Below are 20,496 nucleotides of genomic sequence, written 5' to 3' on the forward strand. Positions count from 1 at the left end.
CAGGAGTTGGAGGCCAGCCTGGCCAACGTGGTGAAACCCCATCTGTACAAAAAAAAAAAAAAAAAAAAAAGACTGGGCGCGGTGTCTCACGCCTGTAATCCCAGCACTTTGGGAGGCTGAGGCGGGCAGATCATGAGGTCAGGAGATTGAGACCATCCTGGCTAACTTGGTGAAACCCTGTCTCTACTAAAAATACAAAAAGTTAGCCGGGCGTGGTGGCGGGCGCCTATAGTCCCCGTTACTTGGGAGGCCGAGGCAGGAGAATGGTGTGAACCCGGGAGGCAGAGCTTGCAGTGAGCCGAGATTGGGCCACTGCATTCCAGCCTGGGCGACAGAACAAGAGTCTGTCTCAAAAAATAAGTTAGCTGGGTGCGGTGGTGCATGCCTGTAATCCCAGCTACTCAAGAGGCTGAGGCGGGAGAATCACTTGAACACAAGAGGCGAAGGTTGCAGTGAGCCAAGATCATGCCACTGCACTGCAGCCTGGGTGACAGAGTAAGACTCTGTCTCAAAAAAAAAAAAAAAAATTGCAACATAAATATTATCTTCATCCTTGTACACTAATTTTTGTTTGATTTCCAAATGTTAATGTCTACCCTTAGTGAATGGGTATATAAAAGTTTACTGTTGGCCAGGTGTGGTGGCTCACACCTGTAATCTCAGCACTTTGGGAGGCCGAGGCAGCTGGATCACCTGAGGTCAGGAGTTCGAGACCAGCCTGACCAAGATGGCAAAACCCTGTCTCTACTAAAAATACAAAAATTAGCCGGGCGCAGTGGCAGGCGCCTGTAATCCCAGCACTTGGGAGCCTGAGGCAGAAGGATTGCTTAAACCCTGGAGACGGAGAGTGCAGTGAGCTGAGATTGAGCCATTGCACTCCAGCCTGGGCGACAGAACGAGACTCTGTCTCAAAAAAAAAAAAAAAAGTTTGCTGTTGCCACATTGTGTTATAGCTCAGAAGAACTACTCAATCTAATCCAATGAGGATGCTGAGACTCTGCGAGGTGACAAAGGCTGCTACTAATGACAGGAGACCATTAAATATTTAATAGCAAAGCCTCTACTGGGCCCCAGATCTCTAGCTTAGGCTCCACAAGGAGATGTAGTTGTACCTGTACACAGAGTATTTCTAAAACTTTTTTTTTTTAAGCTTGTAGATCAGAGGTGTCCAATCTTTTGGCTTCTCTGGGCCACATTGGAAGAAGAATGTCTTAGGCCACAAATAAAATACACTAATACTAACGATAGCTGATAAGCTTAAAAAAAAATTGGTGTTTTAACAAAGTTTGTGAATTTGTGTTGGGTCACTTTCAAAGCTGTGCTGGGCTGCATGCAGCCCTTGGACCGTGGGTTGGACAAGGTTGCTGTAGATTTTATTTTTATTTTGAGACAGTATCTCGCTCTGTCACCCAGGCAGGAGTGCAGTGGAGCAATCACAACTTGCTGTAGCCTTGACCTCTTGGGCTCAAGCAATCCTTCCAACTCAGCCTCCCGAGTAGCTGGCACTACATGCGTGCCCTACCACATGCAGGGCTAATTTTTAATTTTTTCGTAGAAATAGGATCTCCCTATATTGTCCAAGGTGGTCTCTAACTCCTGGGCTCAAGCATTCCTCCTGTCCCAGCCTCCCAAAGCACTGGAATTACAGGTATGAGCCACCACACTCAGTCAAAACTATTTTTTAAAGTGTTTTATTATAGGAAAATTTAAACAAATAGAATGTTATTTATCAATGCTTCTCAACCACAGTGTGATTTTGCCCTCTAGTGGACATTTGACAATGTCTAAAGACATTTTTGGTTATCACAAGTAGAGAGAGGTTTGACTGACCAGAAATGCTACTAAACATTTTACAGTACATAGGACAGCCTTCCACAAGAAAGAATTATCTGGCCTAAAATGTCAGTAGTGCCAGGGTTGAGAAATCCTGGTATGTACTTAGCCCCCATGTACTCCACAGCGCAGCTCAGTGGCCAGTCTTATTTCATTTATAAATTAAGAAGCAAATGCAGCATCATTTCCTCTCTAGAGCTTTTAAAAGAGATAAAGCCTGTTTTAAGAAACATAAAAGCAATACCTTTATCATATTTTCTTAATATCACATATGCAGTGTTTAAATTTTCTCACATTTCTGATTTTTAAACTCTGTTCAAATTAGAATCCAGCTTGAATTCATACATTAGAGTTGGCTGATAAGTCAAATATGCTTTTTTTTTTTTTTAAATTGAGATGGAGTCTTGCTCTGTCACCCAGGTTGGAGTGCGATGGTGCAATCTCGGCTCACTGCCAACCTCTGCCGCCTGGGTTCAAGTGATTCTCGTGCTGCAGCCTCCTGAGTAGCTGGGATTACAGGCACCCACCACCATGCCTGGCTAATTTATTTTATTTTATTTTGTATTTTTAGTAGAGATGGGATTTTGCCATGTTGGCCAAGCTGTTCTCGAACTCCTGACCTCAGGTGGTCCGCCTGCCTTGACCTCCCAAAGTGCTGGGATTACAGGCATGAGCCACTGTGCCCAGTCAAAATATGCTTTTTAAAGGCAACCAAGCAGTTTGCATTTCAGTTTATGTTCTGTAGTTTTATGGAGCCATGGATACATCCTTTTTCTATACTGGCAAAATGAGAAACATATTTTTCACCTTAATTTCAAAGGATATGACACTTTGTAAGCCTGGTAACATTATTGGCCAAAGTACCAGAGACCCAGGGCTTTCCCAGTGAAGTTATTTAACAGCTACTGATATGTGTGCATCGTGTACTTATTATTAGTTAACACAAATAGTCCCCCAAATTTCTGACATCTGTGAAACTGGTAATGCTGTTGTCTAGTCAACCATTGGTTATGTGAGACTGAATAACCTGTTCAGCAAGTATGAATGCCTACCGTGTGTATGATACTGTGTTAGGTGCTGTAGAAGCCATGTACCTGGGACATATAGCATTCCCGCTCTTTAGGATTTCCTGCTCCTTGCGGAACAAAGCAGCCTGAGCTTTGTGAAGCTAGTCTGTAACGCTCAAACTTAAGCAAACATTAGAATCACCTGAAGGGGCTTTAGAACCCTGATCGCTGGGCCCTACCCCTAGACCTTGATTTTACCCGTAGAATTGGAATTTCTAACAAGTTGCCAGGTGATGTTGATGCTCCAGGTCCAGGGACCACTCTTAAGAATCACTATAGCAGGAATTTCTGATGTTTATTTATTAAGAAAAAAAAAAATCACTGCCTTACTGTTCAGTGAAGTCTTGCTGACTAAACTATACTCCTTTGAGATTATACTGTGACTATCAAAGGGAGATTTCCAGACCATTTAATTGAGTTTTCAGGTTCCATGAGTTTAAAAAAAACTGGCTGTTTATTAAAAAGTGTGGTTGTGGAAAACAGCAATAGTTGCCATTTGATGATCACTTAACTGTATATCAGTATAGAGTATCTCATTTAAAATATGTAATATGGTTTTATTTAATCAGCTTTTTTTTTTTTCCCCTGAGGCGAAGTCTCGCACTGTCGCCTGAGCTGATGTGCAGTGGCACGATCTCGGCTCGCTGCAACCTCTGCCTCCTGGGTTCAAGCGATTCTCCTGCCTCAGCCTCTTGAGTAGCTAGGATTATAGGCAGCCGCCACCATGCCCAGCTAATTTTTAAATTTTATTTTTTGAGACGGAGTTTCACTCTTGTTACCCAGGCTGGAGTGCAATGGCATGATCTCGGCTCACTGCAACCTCCACCTCCCGGGTTCAAGCAGTTCTCCTGCCTCAGCCTCCCGAGTAGCTGGGATTACAGGTGCCTGTTACCACGCCTGGCTAATTTTTTTGTATTTTTAGTAGAGACGGGGTTTCACCATATTGGCAGGCTGATCTCGAACTCCTGACCTCATGATCCTCCCTCCTCAGCCTCCCAAAGTGCTGGGATTACAGGCGTGAGCCACCGTGCCCCCGGCTTAATCAGCTTTTTAACTTCTAAGCATAACCTGTTCAATCAAGCTGTTTGGGCCTTATCAGAAAAAAGGTGACCTGTAATTTCAGGACTCAGGAGGGTGAGGCCAGCGGATCACTTGAGGCCAGTCCACCTGGACAGCACTTGTCCACCTGGTACAACATGGTGAAACTCTGTGTCTTAAAAGAAAGAGAAAAAAAGTTGATCTCTGAAGAATTCATGAAAATATTTAGTCAGAGTTTTTAGGGAAAGATCTTATAGACTTAATTTGAGCATCCTTATCTTATATATGTAAATTAGGTAAAGGTTGAAATTTGCAGTAAGTAGAATTTTGGTCATTTCAGTTATGTAGCTCATGATATATACATTGTAACTTTCTTAGACTTACATGGTGTATGATTTACATTGTAATTACATAGAGGCTTATACCTAATAAAAATTAATAGTAACTATTTGATTTCAAAGAGGATTGTTCTGCATTTTATTACCTTTTTTTTTTTTTGAGACAGAGTTTCGCTCTTGTTGCCCAGGCTGGAGTGCAATCTTGTGACCTCCGCTCACTGCAACCTCCGCCACCTGGCCTGAGTAGCTAGGATTATAGGCACGCACCACTATGCCCGGCTAATTTTTTGTATTTTTAGTAGAGATGGGGTTTCACCATGTTGACCAGGCTGGTCTCGAACTCCTCACCTTGGGTGATTCACCTGCCTTGGCCTTCCGAAGTGCTGGGATTACAGGCTTGGGCCACTGCGCTCGGCCTGCATTTTATTATTCTAAGATATAGCCAGATTTTATGCCTGGAATTTGTTCCTGGGCTGGAACAAATTCCTAGTGAGAGTCAGGGAATGTTCCATGACTTGTGGCTTTGGTTAAAAAAGAAAAAGGGGTCAGGGAATGCAGCACCCTCTGATCACCACTGGGAGTACTGAAGCAGAAAATTCATTTGTCTCATTTCCATTTTAAAATTTCAAATTAAACCTGAAGGAGAAAATAAATCTCTTACCTGGGAAGCTTTAATGTCCTGTCTCACACAGAAGTTAAAGGTTGTGCTTGGAGTTGGTCTGCAAAAGTAATTAAGGAATTTGTACTGACCCATCTGCACCTGCTTGTACAGAGCAATTGGAAGGGCAGAAGTTGGCTTTGGGCCGGGCGCGGTGGCTCACTCCTGTAATCCCAGCACTTTGGGAGGCCGAGGCGGGCGGATCACAAGGTCAGGAGATCGAGACCTTGGTGAAACCCCGTCTCTACTAAAAATACAAAAAATTAGCCGGGCGCGGTGGCGGGCGCCTGTAGTCCCAGCTACTCAGGAGGCTGAGGCAGGAGAATGGCGTAAACCCAGGAGGCGGAGCTTGCAGTGAGCCGAGATCGCGCCACTGCACTCCAGTCTGGGCGACAGAGTGAGACTCCGTCTCAAAAAAAAAAAAAAAAAAAAGAAGTTGGCTTTGAAAGAAAAGGCCTTTTTTTGGAGATGGGGGGCATCCAACTTTATCTTCAGCCTAGAGTTCGCTAGCACTGCACTCTAGCCATTCAGGCTGCTCAACTGTGGTTAGTCTTGTGTACTTCTGTGTACACTAGATAAGACATTGTTTCTGTGGGTTATGTGGGACCTTGGAGTTCAGTGTCGAAGCTCAAACAAAGCAGGTGTTTTTTCTGTATTTCTTGTTGATAAGCAGTTGCTTTTGGTTGGACCTAAATATTGTGGGGTTTGTGTATGGACATTTCACACAAAAATCTGTATTGATAGAATTTAATATGAAATCAGAGAAGTTGAATTCACAGGTTTTGTTTCTAGAATTTTACATAACCCTAGTCTTTTTTCTTTTTTTTTATGATGGAGTCTTGCTCTGTTGCCCAGGCTGGAGTGCAATGGCATGATCTTGGCTTACCGCAACCTTCGTCTCCTGGGTTCCAGCAGTTCTTCTGCATCAGCCACCCGAGTAGCTGGGATTACAGGCACCCGCCACCACGCCCGGCTAATTTTTGTATTTTTAGTAGAGATGGGGTTTCAACATGGCCAGTCAGGTCTATAACTCCTGACCTCAAGTGACCACCCGCCTCAGCCTCCCAAAGTGCTAGGATTGTAGGCATGAGCCACAGTGCCTGGCCATAATCTTACACTACTTTCCTGAAGGGATGTGTGGTGGAGTCTGGGCTTGAAAGTGGAAGACAAAAATGAGAGCCTAAGACTGATTGAGATAAAGATTCTAAAGAGGTAGAATGGACCTCATAAGATATGGAGCAAAAAAGAAGGAACAACATATACAAGGAGAAGGTAGAATTTAGAGTTTTATTTTTAGACTGGAATTTGAAACTGGTCTTGAGATTTAAGTAACTGTGGACAAATAAATTCACTTGCCTATGCCTCATGTTTCTGTTTTTTGTTTTTTTTAATCAGAGAATAACATCATCTCAAGCTTTTTCTTGGTGTTTTTGTTTGCTTGGATTTTTATGACTTTTCGCTTTCTCAGTCTCCTCTGTGGTCAGATTCATTAGGCATTCTGTCACTTTCATCTCTGTCAGGCTGGCCTTGTGTTCTAGCTGTCTGTTCTGTTGCATAGTTGTCATCCTGAGATCTCCCTTCACTCGTATCCTAGGGATTCCCTTTGCCTTTCCTGTTGGATCCTATTTTCTTCCCTTTGGTTCACTCCCAGGTTTCATTGCAGCAGTTCCTCCAGTGATTTTCTGAGAAAGTTGCTGGGAGGTAAATTTTTAAAATCCTTTCATATCTGCAAACATCTTTATTCTGTTCTCATACTTGATTGCTATTTTGGCTGCATATAGAATTCTAGACTGAATATCCTTTTTCCTCAGAATTTTGTTTTTTGTCTTATATAGCATCTGACACTCTGATTTGGAGAGAGATAATGCTATTTTGAGTCTTGCTTATTTTTCTGCGTTTATTTAAGGCTGATTGGAAGTTTTGTGCATTTGGATGGATCTTGAATACAACAGTGGGGCACACTGTCACTTCTTTTTTTTTTTTTTTTTTTTTTTTTTGAGACGGAGTCTCGCTCTGTAGCCCAGGCTGGAGTGCAGTGGCCGGATCTCAGCTCACTGCAAGCTCCGCCTCCCGGTTTCACACCATTCTCCGGCCTCAGCCTCCCGAGTAGCTGGGACTACAGGCGCCCGCCACCTCGCCCGGCTATTTTTTGTATTTCTTAGTAGAGACGGGGTTTCACCGTGTTAGCCAGGATGGTCTCGATCTCCTGACCTCGTGATCCGCCCATCTCGGCCTCCCAAAGTGCTGGGATTACAGGCTTGAGCCACCGCGCCCGGCCCACGCTGTTACTTCTTTGTGGAGCTCTTGATACCAGTATATTTTTGTCTTATCACTTGGCCTGGGCAAGCACAGAATGCCCATGTTCCCGGGAGCTGAGTCAGGGGAGAGGGCAGAAAGAAAGGTCTGTGGCTTTCTGCTTTCTCTACTTGTTTTCAGTGTCCCTCCCCTCAGTTGTGCCCTGTGTTCCCAAGCCCAGAGACTTTCCATTTTGCCCTTTCTAAAGAACCTTCGGTTTTTTGCCAGAGTAGGAGAGGAGACCCAGGGGGTCTGTTATTTAACAGACTGACAGATCTTCTTGTTTCAGGCTTACTTCACTCACACTTCTAGAGGTTCTTGGTACCACCAGTTCCTGAACCTTTTAAGGGTTCTATAATAGAAATCAGGATTTTCCAGTATCTCTATAGCTGGCTTAGGATTAATCTTTCTTATATGTGTTAAGTCATTTTCCTTCTTTTTTTAGTTTCCGAAAGTATATCTGTCATCACTTCTGTTTTCTTTGTCTTGTGGCTTTTTTCCTTATGCCTTATATTTTTTTCCTTTACTTTCATTTTAATGGAGTTTGGAGAGGGAGGGGAGGTAAATGCAGCCATGATTTATAACCAGACATGGATTAGGTATTTACATATGTCAATACGTGTCTTTAAAATTTAGCTAGTACTTGTTATTATAAATAACAAACTAAGATTGATAGGCTTCTTGAAAACTTGGCAGTAAATTTGGCTAATGGTGGGTTGTTGTAGTAGAGTAGCGTTTCCCCCTTTCCCCCAAGCTTTCTTACCTCTTCTTGGATGGTGCCTGGCCTGAGATGACCTTCATCTGTCATAAGAATTCTTCTACTTGCCCTTTGAAGACTCCATCCCTTCACATCTTGGGGTACCTTTTTTCCTTTTTCTCACCCAAATGTGATCATGTCCTTTGGGTGCCTAGAGCTGCAGTATCCAGCACAGTAGCAACTAGCCACACGCAGGGCTACCAAGCACTTGAAACATGGTTAGTCTGAGTTAAGGCGTTCCGTAAGTGTGAAAGATAAACCAGACTTCAAAGACAGTATTTCAAAAATAGGATATAAAGCCTTTTTATATTATGCATTGAAATATTGGGGGATATATTGAATTAAGTAAAATGGTATTTAAATTAATTTAACATATTAAATATGTTTCTTTTTACATTTTTCAATGGAGCTACTAGAAAATTGAAAATTACATATGTATGTCACATTATACACCTATTGGACAGCATTGGAGTATTCACTCTGATTTTCTCATGGGGCAGGAATTGCCCCTTGTTTCAGTTACTGTTCCCCTGTTAGCGCCCCATGTGTATTGTGAGTGCCTTGAAGGTTTGACACCACAGTTTTCTATTTCTTTTATTCCCTGAAATCTCTTACCTGGGAAGAGATTGACTAGCTGAAAGTTACTGAATCAACTTTTCTTTTCTTTTTTTTTTTTTTTTGAGACGGAGTCTCACTCTGTTGCCCAGATTGGAGTGCAGTGACCCGATCTCGGCTCACCACAACCTCCACCTCCCAGGTTCAAGCGATTCTCCTGCCTCAGCCTTCTGAGTAGCTGGGTCTACAGGTGCCCGCCACTACGCCTGGCTAATTTTTGTATTTTTAGTAGAGATGGGGTTTCACCATATTGGCCAGGCTGATCTTGAACTCCTCACCTTGTGATCCGCCTGCCTCGGCCTCCTAAAGTGCTGGGATTACAGGCGTGAGCCACCACACCCGGCCTGAATCAACATTTTTTAAGCTACAACTTGTGCCTTACAAGTTTTTTATTCTAAGGATTAGAAAAGTAAATTATTTTTCACCATATTACATTAGTTCACCTACTACACCAGTAACAATTATTTTATTCAAAAGTGAAACAGATTTTACTGTATTTATGGGACAATAACAGTTCCCCCTTCCTATTCATATTCTTATATGCTTTCTCATAAATTCATCTGTGAAGAGTCACATTATCTTTGGTCCATGTGAGACTATCTTCTTATCTATTCCTGTTAATCCCCATATGTCATTTCTCTTACCCTCCATCCCATGTTACTGTTTTAATGTGTTTAGTATGTGTATGTGTTCTTACATAGTTTATTTTGGTATGTTTGTTACTTTATGTAAATATTGCATATGTCTCATCTGTGCACTTAATATATTGCATCTAACTGCTGAATAGCAGTGAGATGTATGCATCTACAACATTTTACCAGTCTGCTTGCCAGAGGTGCACATGTTAATTTTCTCCAACTCTGTCACCACAAAAAAAAATGCTTCAACATCTTCATGCATGTCCCCTTATGGAGCAATGTAAGAGTTTCTTTGGGATGTATAGCTTGGAATGGACTTGCTGGGTCACAGGAAATGTCAGATTGTTCTTCTAGATGGCTGCTTCCATCAGTAGTGCACCACAGTTTTTGTATTCCCGTTTCTCTGCCAACATTTCAGAGCTTTCTAATTTTTCCCTATTTAACAGGCCTAATGTGATACTACATTGTGGTTTTAACTTGTATTTCTCTATGATTTTTAGAATCTGTTTATACATTCCTTGGCTTTGGGTGCATTCTTGATGTTTTTTGGGGGGGGGTTGATGATTTTTATCAAATCAAGGACAGGCATCCCATTCTAATCCTAGTTTGCTATAGGAGCTTTGTGGGGGCTTTCTGGTAGAGACAGGGTCTTGCTATGTTTGCCCAGACGGGTCTCAAAGTCCTGGGTTTAAGCAAGCCTCTTGCCTCAGCCTCTGAAGTTGCTGGGATTACAGACATTAGTCACCTTGCCTGGCCAAGAGTTTTTATATTATAAATTGTTCAATCTTATCAAATCCTTTTTCTACATTGAATGAAATAATTGCCTAGCTGCTTTCAAAAGTGAAACGTGACTTTGTGAATATCTCTAAAGTACAAAATACTTGGAGGACAGCCATTTATTGTCATAATTTGGCTTTGTAGTTTGTTTTTGTTTTTGTTTTTTAACATTTGGAAACCCTGCCTATGTGTTAAGGAGGTGGCTTGTTTAAGAAATAGAATGTAAGGGCACACTTGTGTTTTACAGAAGGGGCCAAGTTCTGTTCAGGAAGATTTGAAACATAGTATAAAGTTGTTGCTGTTTTAAACTTGTAAACCTGATTTCTTCTCGTGGGAGGTACTTAAGTAGGCCTCTCAAGTTTCAGGTTGGTTCTCTGCCTGGTAGATACAAGGGCCAAATTTCTATTGTGAAACCATATTGATGTTAAAATAATTTTTACGGACTTCCTGCCGCAAGGATTTTTTAAAAAATATTTTTAAAATGTGTCTTTTATGTTTTAATTTGTTTTCTGATTATACAGTGATTTCCAATCCATGGTTCTTTTTTATGTGGGCAAAATTAAGAACTAACATGTAAAACAAAATGGAGCACATTCCCATTTTTCTTATTGCTTTGCATTGATGTGGCCCCTATGTTAGTAGTGCTTTGGCTGATCGTCACAAAGACCTAACTAACACAGTGCCCTAAACAAATAGGGGTTTGTTTTTCTCCAAAAAGAAATCTGGAGGTATGCAGCGTCTAGCTTTGGATCAGCAGTTCAGTAATATTGGAGTTGGTGGTTTTTTTAAATAGTTTGTCTTTTCTCTCATGTTTGAGACCCTGTAGCTACAGGATAACATTTTACAGCTACAGCTACATGGTTGCATTCAGGGAAGGAGGAAGGAACTGTACTGGCAACTCTGTCCCCACCCTCCCCACCCTCCTTTTTTTATTTGAGAAGAAGTTTCTGTTGCTCAGGCTAGAGTGCAGTGGCGGGATCTCAGCTCACTGCAACCCTCGCCTTCCTTGTTCAAGCGATTCTCATGCCTCAGCCTCCGAGTAGCTGGGATTACAGGCATGTGCCACCACACCTGGCTAATTTTTGTACTTTTAGTAGAGACAGCATTTCACCATGTTGGCCATGCTGGTCTTGAACTCCTGACCTCAGGTGATCTGCCAGCCTTGGCTTCTCAAAGTGCTGGGATTACAGGTGTGAGCCATAGTGCCTGGCCTCCCCTTTTATGATAAACAAAGGCGTTACCAACCCCTAGCCCCTATTACATTGCCACCTAGTAGACTTTAACTAATGAGAACTGGCCAGAACTAAGCCAGATGACTATCTCTAGCTGCAGAGAAGTTTGAGAAAACAAGTATTTGGCCATGTGGTCTCCCTAAACACAGGTTCAACTTCTTGAAGAAGGAAATCTCATGTCTTTGGCTGTATTCTGCATTATTTTCAGTAGCAGTGTACATATTCTAGTTTTCATGGCGGATGAAGTGGTACCAGCTCAGTTCCACAGGAGGGAGAAGAATCAGGACTCATTTAATCCATAAGAATAAAACTCAGCAGCTTTTGAGTACCCATTATGTGCATAGTCTGCCATGAAATATTATAAAGTAGCCCAGGCATGGTGGCTTACACCTGTAATATCAGCACTTTGGGAGACCAAGGCAGGAGGATTGCTTGAGGCCAGAGTTTGAGACCCGCCTGGGCAACATAATGAGATCCTATCTCTACAAAAAATTAAAACATCAGCCGTGTGTGGTGCTGCACCTGTAGTCCCAGCTACTAGGGAGGCTGAGGTGGGATGACCCCTTGAGTCCAGGAGTTCGAGGCTGCAGTGAGGTATGATCGATCACACTACTGCCCTCCAGCCTGGGCAACAGAACGAGACCCTGTCTAAAAAAAAAAAAAAAAAAAGGCCAGGCACCGTGGCTCAAGCCTGTAATCCCAGCACTTTGGGAGGCCGAGACGGGCGGATCACGAGGTCAGGAGATCGAGACCATCCTGGCTAACACGGTGAAACCTCGTCTCTACTAAAAAATACAAAAAACTAGCAGGGCGAGGTGGCAGGCGCCTGTAGTCCCAGCTACTCGGGAGGCTGAGGCAGGAGAATGGCGTAAACCCGGGAGGCTGAGCTTGCAGTGAGCTGAGATCTGGCCACTGCACTCCAGCCTGGGTGACAGAGCGAGACTCCATCTCAAAAAAAAAAAAAAAAAAAAATCAAGTGGTTATCAAAAAATTATATAACGTTTGTGTGTGTATGTGTGTGTGTGTGTATGCAAGTTGTTTATTGGCTCCTTAGGAAGAAAAAAATACGTGTATGAAATAATTAACAGTACAAGAATTCAGAATTACTTGTTTAAATGTTTAAAGTTGGTATTGAGTGCTGTGGTATAGGAATAGGGAACTTTTTCTTAGGGTCAGTGATGGATTCTTGGGAAAATACAATGAAGGCCAGATGGAAGCAAAAGACAATTTAATTTGCTTCTGTTTTGAGGGAACGTTTTAAAAGTTAACTCTTAAATTTTTTAATTTAAGAACTTTGTCAGGAAACGTTGAATTAAATATATTAAGTTTAACCCTAACAAGCATCAGATCTGTCAGTCTGTTGTGTGAGGAAATACAAGTTTCTTTCTGCTTTCTGTTAAGACTGTTGATGTGCATGAGCGTGTTTTAGGTTAGGCTGGGTTATGCTGTGGTAATACATGCCACCAAAATCCTCATGATTTAACACAATAAAAAACTTTTGCTCACACCAAGTCTGCTTGAGGGCTCATTGGCTCCATGGAAACTGATCTCCATGTCCAGGCCAGTTTGGTCTTGTGGCCATCCGTTTTAGGGCAATGCTTAGGGTCAAGAGAGCAAAACACAGGGCTGGAGAGTTAAGCACAGGTGACTAAATGCTTCAGCATGGGAATGGCATTCATTTTCACTCACAGGAGGTGTTCAACTTAGTCACATGGCTGTCTATGCCTAACCTCAAGGGAAGGGAGTGCAGTCCTCCAGGAACGCAGATGTAAAAAAGCCAGTGTGGTGAATAATAGTATTGTCTACAAAAAAAAAGTAGCATAATAGAGTGAGATACAAGCGAAGTACATTGGGATCCCAGTAAGGAGAAGTAAGAAGCTCTGATGAGATGCAGGGAGAGTCATAGAAGGCTTCATGAAGATGGTGACAGATGATACAAACACAATAGAATGAGTAGGTTTTCCTTAGATATGAAGAGAAGAAAGGACATTCAAATGGAGGGAACAACACTGACTGAGTCAAAGCTAGGGTATACTGGATGATGTAGTGGGAGAGGAAGAAGAGATGAGCGGGCCTTGAATTCGTTTAACATTCAGCAAAAATGTATTGCATATCTACCATGTGTTTAACATTCAGCAAAAATGTATTGCATATCTACCATGTGTTAGGCACTGTTTCAGGTTTGCGTAATATCTGATAATGAACAAAACACAAAAAGTCTGTCCTTGTGAAGGTTACATTGCTAGTGGATGAAGTGCTGAGGAGTTAGTATTTTATTACAAGCATGTTGGTGAGTAAGCAAAGATAGGAACGTTGGATGCCTATGAATCTTAAGATTTTCCTGGTCGAGCACTGTGGCTCATGCCTGTAATCCCAGCACTTTGGGAGGCCAAGGTGGGTATATCACTTAAAGTCAGGAGTTCGATACCAGCCTAGCCAACATAGTGAAACCCTGTCTCTGCTAAAAATACAAAAATTAGCCGGGTATGGTGGTGTGCACCTGTAGTCCCAGCTACTCGTGAGGCTGAGGCAGGAGAATTGCTTGAACCTGGAAGGCGGAGGTTGCAGTGAGCCAAGATCGTGCCATTGCACTCCATCCAGCCTGGTGACAGAGTGAGACTCCATCTCAAAAAAAAAAAAAAAAAACACAAGATTTTTCTAATATTTTTATTTTACATTAAATAGAAGGCAGTTGGTTTGCATGAAAATTATTATTTCACCAATTTGCCTCATTATAGAAAACACACGTCAAAGTCAAATAAAACGTAGAGATGAATCTCTGAAGTTAAAATATTTTATTTGGGACGCAAGAATTGCAATTTGGGGCACACACACAGACCACAGGGTGGTCTTCAGTATGTATGAAGAGCAAAGTAAAGGATGGAGGTTTTATAAAGAGAAGTGTTACATATTTTGAAAGACAGGTCATTGGCACTAGTAAAGTTTTGGGGAGGTGGCAGGCCCTGATTGGTGAGTGACAGTGGTGGGTAATACTGGTCTTAGAGTCAGCAACAAGTTGTTTCAGTAGCCATTAGATAAACTGGTTTCAGGTTACAGTAGGCAGTTTCAGCAGTCAGGCTTACAGAGAATTATAATCTTGGAGTAATGTTATAATCCCCCACCCCTACCCCGCCCCCCTCCCCTGGCCCTCAACTCTGATTTAGTTGAGTATGAGTAGAATGACCCAATTAGTATGATCAGCTTTCACACATGAAGGTTGAATTTATGAAACATATAAATTTGAAAATGAATGTTTACATTGCAAAAGCTTTTTTAATGAAAATTTTGGCCAGTAGTTTAATTTCAATGAGTATGTTTTCTTTGCACAGATAGTAAAACCACTTGATACATACTTCATGGGGACATGGACTGCTTTATGCACTGCTTTTTCCCACACCTTAAATAGTGCCTGGTGTGTGTGTGTGTGTAGCTCACTCAGTAAATATTCAATGAATGAATGAAGAAATTCAGAAGATAAAAAAGAGAAATTTCCCTTATTTTTAACCTTCTGAACACTATAGCGGTTAGCATTTATATCATTTAGTCAGCCATTCTAATATTTATTGAGTACGAGTTTTGTACCAACTGCTATTATAAGATATAAGGAATAATAAATTCCTGTTTTTGTTTTCATGAAACTTAAATTCTAGTGTAATTAAAATCATGTAGAAATAAACATAAACATGGTCACCCAGCTTCTTTTAAAAGTAGACTGCAGGCTGGGCGCGGTGGCTCACGCCTGTAATCCCAGCACTTTGGGAGGCCGAGGTGGGCGGATCACGAGGTCAAGAGATCAAGACCATCCTGGCAAACACGGTGAAACCCCGTCTCTATTAAAAATACAAAAAATTAGCCGGGCATGGTGGCGGGCGCCTGTTGTCCCAGCTACTCTGGAGGCTGAGGCAGGAGAATGGCATGAACCTGGGAGGCGGAGCTTGCAGTGAGCCGAGATCGCGCCATTGCACTCTAGTCTGGGCGACAGAGTGAGACTGCGTCTCAAAAAAAAAAAAAACTAGACTGCAGTTACAATAGCATGCATCTTGTGCACAACAAAATCTACCTGTTTTTGTATTAAAGCCTTTGTGTCAAAGCTTTATTATCATTTTAGTCTTTTCTTTTATCAACTCCATATTTATAAATGGACTATTTTCCCCAAGTTCTAATATGGAAATTAGAATCATTTTTGTTATAGGAACAATGTTTACAAGTTGCCTAGATTTGTAGTGAGGTCATAAAAAGCCTGTTTTATCTAAAATAGACATTTGCAGTAAAAACATAGAAATTGTTGTTTGAGATGCCGTATTATGTGATAATTGAGTAAAATAGACAAGAGCCTATCCCCAAACCTGGTATGTGAATGTGAAAATATTAGAGAAATAGTGAAGAAGTAGATGGAGATTAGTGTGGAAATTCTGAAAAGGACATCTTTTGAGAAATTCAGAGGTAGATGGCAGAAGTTTTAAAGCTTACTTTCACTTTAAAACACTGAGTTTCATTTTCTTTGACTTGAGTATATTACAGAGTAGTTTATTAGTTAAATCAGGCTTGTTTTGATTTATAGGTACATAGAGAAAGACAGGGCATTTTCCTGGATAAAAAGTTGGAAAAGAGAAACATATAAAGGGGGTAGAAAGTGGCTGTGAGTGCATGTGGAATGGGAAGCCTCCCTTGGGCAGGAGTTAACAGCCACAATGGGGAAGGGATTGGGACATCTCATCCTTTGTGTGTGGGGGCCAAGGGAGCAGTAGTAGCAGGATGCCTGCGCATACAGCTGTGTACACAGTGTGTACACAGAAGTGTAATTCTCGGGCCTGAATATTTCATAGGGTAGAGACATATTGAGTACTTTATTCATCTATCCAACAATGGCCATCTATTAAGGGCCACACAATCTAGCTATTTCTGTAAAGCACATTGTTTTGAATTACTGTTAGCAGTGTAGTGTAGAAGGAAATTGGGAATTCAGATTCTCTATAGATTTCCCCCTGAACAGTTATGTAGCTGTACTCTTATCTGGTGAATGGTGACATTAGCTTTTCCCCTGCTGCACGGGCTGTAGTGAGGCGCAGGTGTGCAGGTGCACTTACTAGCATATGGAAAAGTTAAGCACTGTATAACTGGAAGGCAGCCCTTTTACTCCTATTATATATGGCAGCCACATATGCAAAATATCTAATTTATTCCTGAACACCCAATTGAACTTCAACACTTGGTATTTTTCGTCTCAGAATTCTCATTTTCCTCAAATTTATATTATGTGGTTAAATTCCTTTGAAGTGCTAGATACTTAAAGTAGGAATGTTGTTTCTTCAACTAGAAGCTCTTAGAACTTGGCAAGCACTCTGTGTTCTCTCGTTTCCTTATCTTTGTGTATGCTGTATTGCAGCACACGTCACATGGAGATGGGCGTCAAGAAGTTACCTCTCGTACCAGCCGTTCAGGAGCTCGGTGTAGAAACTCTATAGCTTCCTGTGCAGACGAACAACCTCACATCGGAAACTACAGACTGTTGAAAACAATCGGCAAGGGGAATTTTGCAAAAGTAAAATTGGCAAGACATATCCTTACAGGCAGAGAGGTAAATACCAGTTATGCTTATTTCTGTTATGACAGTTGCTCTGTTTATTTCTATGTAAGAGAGAGAAAAGAATATAGATATATTTGGCCTTATTTCTAAGCTAAGTAAGCTATTTATTTGTTTTGTTTTTATTTTAGTTTTTATTTATTTATTTATTTATTTTTGAGATGGAGTCTCGCTCTGTCGCCCAGGCTGGAGTGCATTGGCGCCTTCTTGGCTCACTGTAAGCTCCGCCTCCCGGGTTCACACCATTCTCCTGCCTCAGCCTCCTGAGTAGCTGGGACTACAGGCGCCCGCCACCGCGCCCGGCTAATTTTTTGTATTTTTAGTAGAGAGGGGGTTTCACCGTGTTAGCCAGGATGGTCTTGATCTCCTGACCTCGTCTTTTTGTTTTTGTTTTTGTTTTTTTGAGACAGAGTCTCACTCTGTCACCTAGGCTGGAGTGCAGTGGTATGATCTCGGCTCACTGCAACCTCCGCCTCCCAGGTTCAAGTGATTCTCTTGCCTCAGCCTCCTGAATATCTGGGGTTACAGGCACACACCACCACACCAGGCTAATTTTGTTGTTGTTTTTTTTTTTTTTGTATTTTTAGTAGAGACGGGGTTTCACCATGTTGGTCAGGCTGGTCTCGAACTCCTGAGCTCATGATCCACCCGCCTTGGTCTCCCAAAGTGCTGGGATTACAGGCATGAGCCACTGCGCCCAGCCTATTTTGTTTTAAGACAGGGCCACACCCTGTCACCCGGGCTGGAGTGCAGTGGTGCAATCATGGCTCACTATAGCCTTGACCTCTTGGGGTCAGGCGATTCTCCCACCTCAGCCTCCCGAGTAGCTGAGACTACAGGCATGCACTGCCACACGCGGCTAATTTTTAAAAAATTTTTTTGTAGGCCAGGCGCGGTGGCTCAAGCCTGTAATCCCAGCACTTTGGGAGGCCGAGATGGGCGGATCACGAGGTCAGGAGATCGAGACCATCCTGGCTAACACGGTGAAACCCCGTCTCTACTAAAAATACAAAAAACTAGCCGGGCGAGGTGGCGGGCGCCTGTAGTCCCAGCTACTCGGGAGACTGAGGCAGGAGAATGGCGTAAACCTGGGAGGCGGAGCTTGCAGTGAGCTGAGATCTGGCCACTGTACTCCAACCTGGGCGGCAGAGTGAGACTCTGTCTCAAAAAAAAAAAAAAAAAAAAATTTTTTTTTGTAGAGACAGGGTTCTCACCATGTTGCCCAGGCTGGTCTTGAACTTCTGAGCTCAAGCAGTCCTCCTCCCTTGACCTCCCCAAGTGTTGGGATTACAGGCATGAGCCACCATGCCTGACTAATTAAGCCGTTTCCTTTTTTTGGTGGTGGGAGGGTGGGGGTTGGGATGGAGTCTTGCGCTGTAGCCCAGGCCTGGAGTGCAGTGACATGGTCTCAACTCACTGCACCCTCCGTCTCCCAGGTTCAAGCGATTCTCTTGACTCGGCCTCCCAAGTAGCTGGGATTACAGGCGCACACCACCACACCAGGCTGAATTTTTTTTTTTTTTTTTAATTTTTAGTAGAGACGGGGTTTCATCATGTTGGTCAGCCTGGTCTTGAACTCCTGACCTCGTGATCTGCCCACCTCGGCCTCCCAAAGTGCCATGATTATAGGCGTGAGCCACTGCTCCTGGCCTATTTTATTTTCAAGACAGAGCCTCGCCCTGTCACCTGGACTGGAGTGCAGTAGCGCAGTCATAGCTCACTATAGCCTCGACCTCCTAACCTCAGGTGATCCGCCAGCCTCAGCCTCCCAAAGCGCTGGAATTATAGGCATGAGCCCCCACGCCCAGCCTAATTAAGCTTTCTCAAAACATGAAACATATATTAGGTGTCTGGGAGTTTTTTGTTTATTTGTTTGTTTGTTTGTTTTTTGTTTTTGAGATGGAGTCTCGCTCTGTTGCCCAGGCTGGAGTGCCGTGGTGCAGTCTTGGCTCACTGCCAGCTCCATCTGCTAGGTTCACGCCATTCTCCTGCCTCAGTCTCCCGAGTAGCTGGGACTACAGGCACCCACCACCATGCCCGGCTAATTTTTTGTATTTTTAGTAGAAACGGGGTTTCACTGTGTTAGCCAGGATGGTCTCGATCTCCTTATCTCATGATCTGCCTGCCTTGGCCTCCCAAAGTGCTGGGATTACAGGCGTGAGCCACTGCGCCCATCTGGGAGTTCTTTTGCTTTCCCATTACTTTAAATGTTGGAAATATCATAGAGGGTTTAAATAATCTTTACTCTTAAAAATAGGTAATGTTTTGTTCTTTTTCAGTAGCAAATATCTGCCACCACAGTAAAAATTGTCTTTAACTTCAGGAATACACTTAATTTGTATGAGCTGATGTTACTTGCTTGCTAATCAATAGTATTGTCAATATTTACAAATTTATCTTCAAGAATTTTCTTAATTTACTTTTCTCATAGCGTACGTTTAATCAGTTATTGTGTAGGAAGGCACATACTTTCCTAACCTTGGTGAAATGACTTTCTTATAGGCCCTATTCCTATTAATCAAAAAATATATGCATTAAAACCACAAAACTAACTCCCTCCTATTGTTCTATTTGTATGGTACAGAGCCTGTTTTGCTGCTTTTTTTTTTTTTTTTTAGACGGAGTCTTGCTCTGTCACCAGGCTGGAGTGCAATGTTGTGATCTCAGCTCACTGCAACCTCCGCTCCTGGGTTCAAGCAGTTCTCCTGCCTCAGCCTCCTTAGTAGCTGGGACTACAGGCGTGTGCCACCATGCCCATCTAATTTTTGTATTTTTAGTAGAGACGGGGCTTCACCATGTTGGCCAGGATGGTCTCAACCTCTTGACCTAGTGATCTGCCCACCTCAGCCTCCCCAAATGCTGGGATTACAGGTGTGAGCTAGCATGCCCAACCTTTGATATAGTTTCTTGTATTTAGGTCTTTGCGCCTATTGTTTCCTGTACCTGAAGTACTCTTTACTCTTCTGTTTAGGGAACATTTCTGAGACATAATCATTGACAAATCCCCTTTCCCCAGGCATGGGGTTCCATAAAAATCCCGATACTCCCCTTACACAGCACAATTTACATTGTATTGGAATTGCTCGTTTGTCTGTCTCCTCCTCTAGTCTGCAGGCTATCTCCAGTCTGTAGCGGAAGATGACAGAACTTAACACAGTGCTTGGAACCTGTTAGGTACTTAATAAATATTTGTTAAATGAATGTAATAATACTGTTTTTTGGCGGGGGCGGGTGGCAACAGAATCTCACTCTGTTGCCCAGGCTGGAGTGCAGTGGCGTGATCTTGACTTACTGCAACCTCCTGCCTCCTGGGTTCAAGCTATTCTCCTGCCTTAGCCTCCCGAGTAGCTGGGATTTCAGGCACCTGCCACCACACCCAACTGGTTTTTTGTATTTTTAGTAGAGAGGGGGTTTCACCATGTTGGCCAGGCTGGTCTCAAACTCCTGACGTCAGGTGATCCACCCACCTTGGCCTCCCAGAGTGCTGGGATTACAGGTGTGAGTCACCGTGCCTGGCCTGACTTGATGGAAGCTTTTAAAACAAATACTCTCCCTGTGCAGGATCCTCCTGATAGATGTGCCATCAGGAGGGTCCAAGACTGTGACACGTAGCATTCATGCCTGCAGCCCACCAGGCCTGGGGCTGCAAGAGCATGAGCCCCGG

General features: G+C 42.8%; 1 protein-coding gene across 50 annotated transcripts in view; it reads left to right on the top strand.

The window, feature by feature from the left end:
• Window positions 1-20,496, top strand: part of MARK3 (microtubule affinity regulating kinase 3) — a 119,029-nt gene that overhangs the window by 3,711 nt on the left and 94,822 nt on the right. For 43 of the 50 annotated variants that reach the window (XM_073998338.1, XM_073998342.1, XM_005562275.4 and 40 more), the window contains one exon: window positions 16,635-16,826. The exons of 6 other annotated variants lie outside the window; for them this stretch is intronic. Coding sequence is in view for 21 of the 44 variants with exons in the window: in XM_005562275.4 (XP_005562332.1) it covers window positions 16,635-16,826 (192 nt within the window). In the remaining 23 variants the exon portion in view is untranslated. Of the gene's footprint in view, window positions 1-16,634; window positions 16,827-20,496 lie in introns of those variants that run through there. One more of the 50 variants, XM_065547523.1, reaches the window with a different exon arrangement.

This window comes from Macaca fascicularis, chromosome 7 (genome assembly GCF_037993035.2).
Source record: "Macaca fascicularis isolate 582-1 chromosome 7, T2T-MFA8v1.1".
Lineage (NCBI taxonomy): Eukaryota > Metazoa > Chordata > Mammalia > Primates > Cercopithecidae > Macaca > Macaca fascicularis.